Source organism: Rhinatrema bivittatum, chromosome 3 (assembly GCF_901001135.1).
Source record: "Rhinatrema bivittatum chromosome 3, aRhiBiv1.1, whole genome shotgun sequence".
Taxonomy (NCBI): domain Eukaryota; kingdom Metazoa; phylum Chordata; class Amphibia; order Gymnophiona; family Rhinatrematidae; genus Rhinatrema; species Rhinatrema bivittatum.
The window spans coordinates 191,036,825-191,049,406 of record NC_042617.1 but is presented as its reverse complement, the minus strand read 5'-3'; the positions used below and the strand labels follow the sequence as shown (position 1 = coordinate 191,049,406).

At 41.1% G+C, this 12,582-nt stretch overlaps 1 protein-coding gene across 1 annotated transcript in view; it reads right to left on the bottom strand.

Moving 5' to 3' along the window:
- The window catches only part of ADGB (androglobin), a 790,434-nt gene that overhangs the window by 534,681 nt on the left and 243,171 nt on the right, over positions 1-12,582 (bottom strand). Inside the window, exon 9 of the mRNA XM_029594040.1 lies at positions 1,251-1,376. Coding sequence (XP_029449900.1) covers positions 1,251-1,376 — 126 coding nt within the window. The remainder of the gene's footprint in view (positions 1-1,250; positions 1,377-12,582) is intronic.

Genomic DNA, 12,582 nt, shown 5'->3' with positions numbered 1-12,582 from the left:
CGTATTTGCGATGTTTGTTGTTCACACCACTTGCCAAGCTATACTGATGCCTACAAAATAGGATAATTTTCAATCACAAAACAGATTCTGTTTCTTCTGAAAATATTTTCAAGTGTTTTGCTTTCTTGCCAGACTGACCTATAAGTCTTTGGTACAAGTGGAGTGGAGGAGTGGCCTAGTGCTTACAGTAGCACTTGAGAGCTAGGGATGCCAGAGTTCACACACTGCTTTTCACATGGATGCTCCTTGGTCAATTTACTTTGCCTCAGGTTGCTCCAGGCACAAATTTAGAGGGTCATTTACTAAGCAGTGTTGAAAATGAGTTAACACAGGGATAATCACACAGAGTTTGTGGAAGTTGCAATAAATACAAAATAATATTCAGTATTTCAAATTCTGCGTGTTTTCCACCCCCCCAAAAATAACAAATTTAAATGAGCCAATTAGCATGCAAATGCATAAAAACACATTACTAGGAATTCAAATCAAATAACATGACTGGCCTTAAAATTCGCAAGCGACATTTTTTATCTGAAAGCTACACCTCAAAAGGTGTAAACAACTTTCTCCAAAAATAATGGAAAAATAACGCACATCCAAGATACCCCCAGGTCTTAACTTAAAGAAGCCAGTGCAGCCTGCAGACTCCCCCTGCCCTGGCATCATAAAATCATGAGGGTCTCATTAGACCCTCCTCCTCTCCCACTTCTTACCACCCCCTGGAGCTGACCACAATTGTTAAAAGTTAGAAAAAAAAAAAAGTTTGTCAGTTGCAGTTATGACCCCCCTACATGTGTAATAAAAATTCCCCTTTAATCCCCTGCCCACACTAACCCATCCCCCAGAACACCCCCTGAAGGCTAGTGGTTGCCAGAGCATCTCTTAGGCATCAGAGTCCAGCCTTGTTATTGTCAAAATGGGGCCATTCGGCCACAGGCAAATGTTTACCCCATCTCTCTGGAGAAAATACTGTAGCTTGGTAAACAGACCCGTAAGATTGTAATCCCTCTCTGGGGCATGACCACTCTACTGTAACTTGCCTTGAGCATGGGTTTGGAAAAGTGAGTAATTAAATCCAAATCTAATTATTGTTTTGACTTAGTTTAATGTAGCATATCTAAACGTATATTAGGAAATTTTCAAACAACGTTAAAATATATTTCATATAACTTCTTATATTAGAATGAAGCTCATTTGCTACATATACAAATAGGAAAATGTATCATATTCAGATAGTATTCATAGCTTACCTTCATGAGTAGACGGCTGATTAGAATTTGTAACTTCTGAAAGGGGTCGTGTAGAATGAACGGTTTTGTCCTTGGTTTTGTCTTTGTCCCCTTTCTTCTTTCCAGTTTCTTTTGTTTCAAGTTTATCTATCACAAAAGTAATACAGAAAATTGTCATTACTCTTCTACTCATTTCTATGATTAATAAATTATACATGAGAGCTTATATAATAAATATTAGTGCAATAGAAATCATTTAATAACATTGGTTTGAACTATTAAGTTCTAGGAAGCAGTAAATACAATTTTGCAATTTATATTTAGAACTTTAATTACTTCTCTGGAATCAGAAGACAGTGATGCAACAGACCAACTCTGAATAATCATATGTAATTGATGTCAAAGAGTAAATTGCATCAACATACTCTTTGCAGAGCTTTCTCGTAAAGACTGAGAGGCCCATATTCAGAAACTGGCAAGCTAGAAAGATAGTCAGATAAACTTATCTGCTAACTTTGCTGGGATATTCAGCGGTGCACCAGCACCGATGAATAAACCTGACTATGTCAAAGTTGCCAGATAAATTTATCTGACTAGCTTTAGGACTGCTCTTTGGCAGTCCTAAACATATCTAGCTGTACTAGCTGAAAAACATCAAAAACTGGTATTTATGAAGCTAAACAGGGAGATTTACTAAGCCACGAAAAGGCTATAACTTGTGAAAAACCGCATTTAACGCAGGATATATACATAGGGACAGATTTTCAAAGGGTTACGCGCGTAAATCCAGGAGGATTTATGCGCGTAGGGGGGTTACACGTGCCAGGCCTATTTTCAAAAGGCTCAGTGGTGCGCATAAAGCCCCAGGATGCGTATAAGTTCCAGGGCTTGAAAAAATGGGCAGGGCGGGGCAGTCTAGGGATGGGGCGGGGCAGGGCAGGGCCAGAGGTCTCTGCAAGGCCGCTGGGCTGGGGGATCGCGCGCCAGCAGTTGGTCAGCTCACGCAAGTTACGCCTGCCAAACTTCTGCAACAATAGGTATGGGGGGTTTTGGGCTGGAGGCAGGACAGGTAGGGGAAGGTGGGGGGAATGGAGAAAGCCAGCTGGTCTCCCCGAGGGCTCGTGAAGCAAGAGGGTAGGTTGTCTAAAAACGCCGTGTGGGCAAGAATATAGGTTAGACACCAGGAAAAGTCCAAACATTTTCTTTATTTGAGTGGAGACAAGATTTTGTACAAACGCCCGACTCGGGCCGAGTTTCGCCCCACTTGGGGCTGCCTCAGGGGCTAGAATGACAAATATAACATATAAATAAACTTACATTCAAAAAGTACATTGGTTAAAATCAAAAAATCCTATAGGGTTACCACAGAAATGAATAAAAAATTGAATGTCACTTAAACCACAAATTGTATACTGTTGATTATATAAAATGATTAAATAAAGATGTTAATACCTGTATGCAGAATTTTCTTTTAATAAAAAGATATTCTTATATTGAGCTTCAAATGTCTGATAGTCTGTAAATAAATGTATATAATATTATGACTTGTGATTTGCAAAGTACAGTAAAATGATTATACATGATATTGTGAACAAAGGCGATGTGTCTTTAAGATATGGGCAACACATATTGGTATGAAACAAAACCAAACCGTTGCAACTTGAGGTACTGCAAAATAGCAGATATGTCTTACAATTATTGTTAATTATTTATAATTAAAAAGACTTACCCGAGAGAGTGGTATCAGAAAGATGTCAGTGTGTTCGCAGTCTCATGAGCTCTTGCCCTTACAGGGCTACAGCCCCTCTCTTGACTTCACCACTTATTAATTACGTCATTTACCTACTCTCTTCAGGTTTGTCAATTGATATTATGTTTTTATAAAGTGCAAATGTGCCTCCCTTAAAATCCCTAGAAAAACCCGTATTTTATCATCTAACATGCCACAACTAATTATTAAAATCTTATATTTTGTTTTATGCTTATCTCTCAATAGTAGTGCTGTTATGTTTCTTCTTCGCCGTGTTTCATCACTGCTTCAAATGAATCGCCCGACATTGGCCATGTTTCGGCGCACTCCTCGCGCCTGCTTCAGGGGCTACCGTTCCTTCACAAACTCTATTACAAAAACATAAATCTATAAATACCTCTAGAACAATATCTATATATGTCTCACTCTACTGCGGCATTAGTAGAGTGAGACATATATAGATATTGTTCTAGAGGTATTTATAGATTTATGTTTTTGTAATAGAGTTTGTGAAGGAACGGTAGCCCCTGAAGCAGGCGCGAGGAGTGCGCCGAAACATGGCCAATGTCGGGCGATTCATTTGAAGCAGTGATGAAACACGGCGAAGAAACATAACAGCACTACTATTGAGAGATAAGCATAAAACAAAATATAAGATTTTAATAATTAGTTGTGGCATGTTAGATGATAAAATACGGGTTTTTCTAGGGATTTTAAGGGAGGCACATTTGCACTTTATAAAAACATAATATCAATTGACAAACCTGAAGAGAGTAGGTAAATGACGTAATTAATAAGTGGTGAAGTCAAGAGAGGGGCTGTAGCCCTGTAAGGGCAAGAGCTCATGAGACTGCGAACACACTGACATCTTTCTGATACCACTCTCTCGGGTAAGTCTTTTTAATTATAAATAATTAACAATAATTGTAAGACATATCTGCTATTTTGCAGTACCTCAAGTTGCAACGGTTTGGTTTTGTTTCATAGTAATATAATTGAGGTTTTTGAGCCAGCATATATTTTGACAGTAGAGTGAGACATATATAGATATTGTTCTAGAGGTATTTATAGATTTATGTTTTTGTAATAGAGTTTGTGAAGGAACGGTAGCCCCTGAAGCAGGCGCGAGGAGTGCGCCGAAACATGGCCAATGTCGGGCGATTCATTTGAAGCAGTGATGAAACACGGCGAAGAAACATAACAGCACTACTATTGAGAGATAAGCATAAAACAAAATATAAGATTTTAATAATTAGTTGTGGCATGTTAGATGATAAAATACGGGTTTTTCTAGGGATTTTAAGGGAGGCACATTTGCACTTTATAAAAACATAATATCAATTGACAAACCTGAAGAGAGTAGGTAAATGACGTAATTAATAAGTGGTGAAGTCAAGAGAGGGGCTGTAGCCCTGTAAGGGCAAGAGCTCATGAGACTGCGAACACACTGACATCTTTCTGATACCACTCTCTCGGGTAAGTCTTTTTAATTATAAATAATTAACAATAATTGTAAGACATATCTGCTATTTTGCAGTACCTCAAGTTGCAACGGTTTGGTTTTGTTTCATAGTAATATAATTGAGGTTTTTGAGCCAGCATATATTTTGAATTCAACACATATTGGTTACATATAACTAACCGCTACTACACTAAATGAACTCAAAATAATGCAAAAATTGTTCACAGGAAAACAATACTAAATAAATTTGTTTAGACAACTATTTTGACAATTGGAAAATATTGACAAACATTTTATGGTCATAATGTACATAGTTTGTAACGGTTTAAAAATCACAAATAAATCGTTCCTTATTAGTTGTGACCTTGGAACTCCCTTTATGTATCTATACACACCATTACTATACCAATTAGAATCAAAATATGATTTACCAATTGAAATCTCTTATAGCTTTCTGCACTACAAGAATTAAATAGTAGTGCTGCTGCAATATAGAACTGGTCCTATTTTGTTGATTCTTGCTATTTTTACTGTTATTACTGACTGTACTATATCGCTACAAATTACTAGAGCATTAACTAGCGATATCAATATACCCGCGGTATGCTCAAAATTTAACCTTAAGGTGCTCGTGCCAAATAGAGTTGCATAATTGATCAAGAGAGAACAGCAACTACTATGGCTGAAAGCAATATTGCTGTATTTTCCTTTTTGCCGAAGACTTAAGACTAACTTCACTATATGATAGGTGCAGCGCTGCTATAATAACAAATGGCTGTCTCATGATACAAAGATATTGTATTTGCTACTCTGTACCATGCTATTGAATTTTGATGAATAAGGCTGTTTCAATAAATAATTTGCTTATTTTTAAATATCAAAGTGGATGTATGCGAACCCTACTCTAATGCATAACAACTTGCTGTACTGCGACGCCGTGTTGGCTGTTTAAATAAGCAGGAGAGAGTACTAAGAAAAGCTGTCTTGCACAATTGCAGGATATATGTGTATCTTAATATGAATTCAGCAGGGCTTTTAAAATCAGCCCGAGTGTGTTGTAAACTGAATTAATATGTTAGCGCTGATACAGTGTGTTGTAAATTGAATTAATATGTTAGCGCTGAATTCATATTAAGATACACATATATCCTGCAATTGTGCAAGACAGCTTTTCTTAGTACTCTCTCCTGCTTATTTAAACAGCCAACACGGCGTCGCAGTACAGCAAGTTGTTATGCATTAGAGTAGGGTTCGCATACATCCACTTTGATATTTAAAAATAAGCAAATTATTTATTGAAACAGCCTTATTCATCAAAATTCTATATTGCAGCAGCACTACTATTTAATTCTTGTAGCGCAGAAAGCTATAAGAGATTTCAATTGGTAAATCATATTTTGATTCTAATTGGTTATAGTAATGGTGTGTATAGATACATAAAGGGAGTTCCAAGGTCACAACTAATAAGGAACAATTTATTTGTGATTTTTAAACCGTTACAAACTATGTACATTATGACCATAAAATGTTTGTCAATATTTTCCAATTGTCAAAATAGTTGTCTAAACAAATTTATTTAGTATTGTTTTCCTGTGAACAAGTTTTGCATTATTTTGAGTTCATTTAGTGTAGTAGCGGTTAGTTATATGTAACCAATATGTGTTGCCCATATCTTAAAGACACATCGCCTTTGTTCACAATATCATGTATAATCATTTTACTGTACTTTGCAAATCACAAGTCATAATATTATATACATTTATTTACAGACTATCAGACATTTGAAGCTCAATATAAGAATATCTTTTTATTAAAAGAAAATTCTGCATACAGGTCAGGTATTAACATCTTTATTTAATCATTTTATATAATCAACAGTATACAATTTGTGGTTTAAGTGACATTCAGTTTTTTATTCATTTCTGTGGTAACCCTTTAGGATTTTTTTATTTTAACCAATGTACTTTTTGAATGTAAGTTTATTTATATGTTATATTTGTCATTCTAGCCCCTGAGGCAGCCCCAATGGGGCGAAACTCGGCCTGAGTCGGGCGTTTGTACAAAATCTTGTCGCCACTCAAATAAAGAAAACGTTTGGACTTTTCCTGGTGTCTAACCTATATTCTTGCCCACTCCCCGAGGGCTCGGCACACGCAAGGTGCACTAGTGTTCACCCCCTTGCATGCGCCGATCCCTGATTTTATAACATGCGTGCGGCTGCGCGTGTATGTTATAAATTTGGGCATACATTTGTGCGCGCCGAGTAGCACGCACAAATGTATGCCGCGCGCGTAGGTTTTAAAATCCGACCCATATTGTGGTGATATTTTATGATATTTTGTTAAAAAATCTGCCGTTATTGAATTTAGAAGTTTTCCATGCAAAAATTTACAAAAGCATACAAATCAACTAATGCATAGGTAATCCTTTGGGGGTGTGGTGCTTTATGTCAGGGAGGGCATAGAGTCCAACAGGATAAAGATCATACAAGAGACTAAATGAAAAATAGGATCTATATGGGTAGAAATCGCATGTGTGTCTGTTAAGAGTATAGTGACAGTGAGTATACTACCATCCACATGGCCAAAATGATTAGACAGTTGAAATGCTAAGAGAAATCAGGGAAGCTAATCAATTTGTAGTGCAATAATAATGTGAAATTTTAATTACCCCAATATTCACTGGGTAAATGTAACAACAGGATATACTAGAGACATAAAATTACTGGATGGAATAAATGACTGCTTCATAGAGCAATTGGTTCAGGAATCAATGAGAGAGGAAGCTATTTTAGATCTAATTCTTAGTGGAACGCAGGATTTGGTGAGAGAGGTAACAGTGGTGGGGCCACTTGGCAATCGTGATCATAACTTGATCAAATTTGAACAAATAACTGGAAGGGGGACAATAAGTAAATCTACAGCTCTAATACTAAATTTTAAAAAGGAAACTTTGATAAATCGAGGAATATTGTTAGAAAAATCTGAAAGTTGCAGCTGCAAAGGTTAAAAGTGTATAACAGGCCAGGACATTGTTTAAAAATACAATCTTACAAGTATAGTCCAGATGTACTCCATGCATTAAGAAAAGTGGAAGGAAGGTCAAAAGATTGCCAGCATGTCTAAAAAGTGAGGTGAAAGAGGGTATTTTAGCCAAAAAAAAAACTTTCAAAAACTGGAAGAAGGATCCATCTGAATAGGAAAAAACATAAGCATTGTCTAGTTAAGTGTAAAACAGGCTAAGTGAGAATTTGAAATGAAGTTGGCCGTAGAGGCAAAAACTCATAATAAAAACTTTATAAAATATATCCAAAGCAGGAAACCTGCAAGGGAGTCAGTTGGACCATTAGATCAGAGGTCCCCAACCTTTTTTGCACCAGGGACCGGCTTCAAGCAAGACCATTTTTCCATGGCCCGGCGGGGTAGGGGTGGGGCAGGGGCGGGGCTTTGGTCATATGGGGGCGGGGTTATGGAGGGAGTTGGATTTTAGTGCACACTTATCATTTAATTATGACATTTATAATGTGAATGTGACTCAACTCACCATAGGTTCTCACATGCATTACACACTGGCCCATGATCGTCACGGGGCTAGATGTAAAAGAACAGTTTGTATCCACGGGAACCCCCCTGACCCACAATAATGGATGTAAAGCAGAATTATGACATTCCCCATACAACTCACCCTACAAAAAAGATATTCTGGTTCTGGTGTCATCTCAGTAACAGCAACTCAAACTCCTTCTACTTCCAGGCTCAATAGCTCTACTTATGAAAAGACAGCAGTTTACCACCAATGCATGTCCTCTTGAGAAAACACAACAAATAAGACCGATACAAACGCTTATATGCTAGCAAAATATCTCATCTCGGTAACAGACACAGAACCGACCTAACATACTCCCAGGATCTGTAGTAATGCACATAAACTAATCCGCACACAGTTACACCTGTATTATGGAATACACTCAAACAGGAGCAAACCTATCTATGAAAAGGCAACACTACAAATATTAAATCAGGCCCTAAAAACCAATACACCTCTTATTAGGAAAACAGAACTAGCAAGCAGCTATAGATTCCCACAGAGAAATAATTGTAAAACTATACTAATAAGCAGAATAAATGTTTCAAAACAGCTATGAACAGAATAACATCCAACAATTAAAAACTCATAAAAACTATTAAACATTCTCCAAACACCAATAAAATATTTCAAAAAAACAGACATCACACAATTAAAATGGCAGTCAAGAAAAATAAACTTAAAAAGCCACCTTTACTTACCCCCTCCAGCAGCTCTCCTACTCCTCTTCCCTGCAGGCCGTGGCACACACCAGAAGCAGCAGTAGAAGCTAAGCTCTATACTTATGGTCCTCTTCCTTAGTGCCCATGTCTCTCACACACACACCATACCAGTCATGCCCTCATGACCAGTTTCTGTCTCTCACACACCAATCATCTCCCAGTCTTTGGCACACACACACCAGTTACCTTCCTGAACAGCTTCTCTCATACCATACACACACACACAGGCTTCCCACTCCTGTGTTCTACTTACATATATGGGCTTCTCACTCTCATAATCACTTTCTCTGTCTCTCTCTCTCACACACTCACTCACCAGTCTCTCACTCTCATGCTTGTTCTCTCCACATGCACAGGCTTCTCATTCCCATAATCACTTTCTTTCTCTCTCACACACAGACACACACTCACCAGTCTCTCACTCCCATGTTCTCTTTCAGATATACAGGCTTCTCCCTCCAATGATGTGTCTCACACACTCCCATTTTCTCACTCCCATGCTCACTCTTCACATGCACAGGCTTCTCATTCCCATAATCACTTTATTTCTCTCTCTCACACCAGTCACCTGATCTCGCTCATGCATACACACACACACACAGGCTTCCCACTCCCATGTTCTCTTTCAGATATACAGGCTTCTCCCTCCCATGCTGTGTCTCACACACACCCAGGTTTCTCACTCCCATGCTCACTCTCTTCACATGCACAGGCTTCTCATTCCCATAATCACTTTCTCTCTGTTACACACACACCAGTCTCTCTCATTTCCATGCCCACTCTCCACGTGCACAGGCTTCTCATTCTCTGAATCACATTCTCTCACATTCACACACACCAGTCTTTTTCTCTCACACACACCGTCACCTTACCAAGCAGTCTCTCTCTCTGTCATGCATGCACACTCACCCAGGTTTCTCACTCCCATGCTTTCTTTCACCCCCACAACACCAGGCTTCTTACGCCCATGCTTTCCCACATACCCAGACTTCTCACTTCCATGCTTTCTCTCTCACACACACACACACACACACACACACACACACACACACACCAGTCACCTCCCTGACTAATATCTCACACTCTCACATACACATCAGTCACCTCCCTGAGCAATCACTTTCATTGTCTCTCACATACACACACACATCAGCTCTCTGACCATTCAATCACACACAGGCTGGCTGGCTGCTTCTCTCTCTTTCTCTCACTCACTTCCTCTTCCCCCCCCCCCCCACCGGAGCACAAATGGGAGCTGCAGCAGCCCCCGCAGGCCAAGAAAGAAGAATCCCATCGGCCGCGAGAGGCTCATGCTGCTGTCTCCTTTCTCGATTACCAGCTGCTTCAATTGCTCGGGGGCCAATGCTGCAGCCGCCGCTTGTACTTTATCACGCGGCACGGCTCTTTCTCCTTCCTGTATCACTTCCTGTTCCGGGTCACGGGAGGGGGGGAGCAGGCGCGGGAAGAAGAAAAGGCCAGCCGCAGGTACCACAGCTTTTTCTAGCACCGCTGCCGTTCCCACTGGGCTGGAACGTGCTGACAGCCCGGCGGCAACGGCAGCAGGAGAGACCGGGAGCGCGCGACACACCTGCCGGTGCTTGGCGGCGCCGCGGACTGGCAAAAAACTCCCACGGCTTGGTCCCGGTCCGCAGACCGGTGGTTGGGGACCCCTGCATTAGATGACTAAGGGGTTAAAGGGGCTCTTAGGGAAGATAAGTCCACTTCAGAAAGACTAAATTAATTCTTTGCTTCTGTGTTTAGTATTGAGGATGTTGGGGAGATATGGGTTCCAGAGTTGGTTTTCAAGGGTGATGTGTCAGATCGACTGAACCAAATCACAGTGAACCTGGAAGATAATTTAGGCCAGATTGACAAACTAAAGAGCAGCAAATCACCTGGACCAGATGGTATGCACCCCAGGGTTCTGAAATTTCAGATCTATTAGTTAAAATTTGTAACCTAGCAATAAAATCATCCATTGTATCTGAAGTCTGGAGAGTGGCCAATGTAACCCGAATATTGAAAAAGGGTGATCCAGGAATCTTTAAACCGGTGAGCCTGACTTCAGTGCCGGGAAAATTAGTAGAAACTATTCTAAAGATCAAAATCACAGAGCATATGTTACGGGACCAGGCCATGTCCCGGTCCCTCCTCCTACCTCGGGGCCGGCCCAGCCCGTACAAACGTCCCCGCGGCCATGTAGGCCCAATCTGCCTCCTGCTGCGGCTCTCCCTGCGCGAGGGAGACGCCACCGAACAGATGTGCTTGGCCCCGCCCCCTAGGCGCGGTGCACCCGGGGGCTGGAGCTTTAAAGGGGCCAGCGCAGGAAATCTTGGTGGACGCCCTCGGATGACGTCAGACGCTGCAGGGTATTTAAAGCCTGCAGCTAGGCCTAAACCTCGCATTGCAATGAGGTTCACTCAGTCCCCTGAGTTGCTGTTGCTGCTTTGGATCTTGGATCATCTCTTCTGCTTCTGGCTTCCGACCCGGCTTCATCCTTTGACTTCGTCTTCGCTTCCGCCCCTGGTTTTGGTTTGGACTTCTGACTTCTGGCTTCTGACCCGGCTCTGTCCAACGACTCTATTTCCAGCTTCCGCCCCTGGCTTTGGCTTCAGACCTCTGACTTCTGGCTTCTGACCCGGCTTCATTCCTGGACTCCGACTTCTGCTTCCTCCACCTCCTCAGGTATGCGGTTCTTGCTGGCCCAGGGGATTCTCCTAAGTCCCAGCAGCTTGGGCTCTCACGGGCTCCTCCCGGGGGAGCCGCGGGCTTCCAGCCTCCTGGGTCCTGCCGTCCTCATCGACCATCTCTTCGGCCACTTCCTGGATCCATGGTCGCATAGGGTCCCACCAAAGTCCAAGAGGTCTGGGTCCCTACAGGCTCCTCCTGGGGGGACCTCGGACTTCCGGTTGTGAAGTCTTCTCCGGAGTCTCTCTTCAGCGCCACCTCCCCGCTGTGACACTCGCTGTGGGTCCCCACAGTGCAACATCCACAGTCTCAGCCGGCCCAAGGGTCCACGAACGTAACAGCATATAGAAAGACATGGTATAATAAAACACAATCAGCATGGATTTATCCAAGGGAAATCTTGCCTCAAAAATCTACTTCATTCTTTTGAAGGGGTTAATAAACATGTGGATAAAGGTGAACAAGTAGATGTAGTATATTTGGATTTTCAGAAGGCATTTGACAAAGTCCCTCATGAGAGGATTCTAAGAAAACTAAACAATCATGAGATAGGAGGTGATGTCCTTTCGTGGATTACAAACTGGTTAAAAAACAGGAAACACAGAGTAGGATTAAATGGTCAATTTTCTCAATGGAAAAGGGTAAACAGTGGAGAGTTTCAGGGATCTGTACTTGGACCAGTGCTTTTCAATACATTTGTAAATGATTTGGAAAGGAATACGATGAGTGAGGTAATCAAATCTGCAGATGATACAAAATTATTCAGAGTAGTTAAATCACAAGCAGATAGTGATAAATTACAGGAGGACCCCAGAAAACTAAAAGAGTGGGCGTCCAAATGGCAGAGGAAATTTAATGTGGATAATTGCAAGGTGATGCATATAGGAAAAAATAACTCATGCTGTAGTAACACATGTTAGGTTTCATGTTAGGAGTTACCACTTCAGAAAAAGATCTAGGTGCCATAGTCAACAATGCATTCAAATCATTGGCTCAGTTTGCTGTGGTGGTCAAAAAAGCAAACTTTGGCCTGGATTCTCTAAGGTTGAGTGGGGGGCGGAGCGGCGGGTGGTGCTATTGGGCGCGCTACTGGCAGCGAAAAGGGTTCTTACCTTTTCACAGCCAGCGATCTTTTAGCCGCGTCCG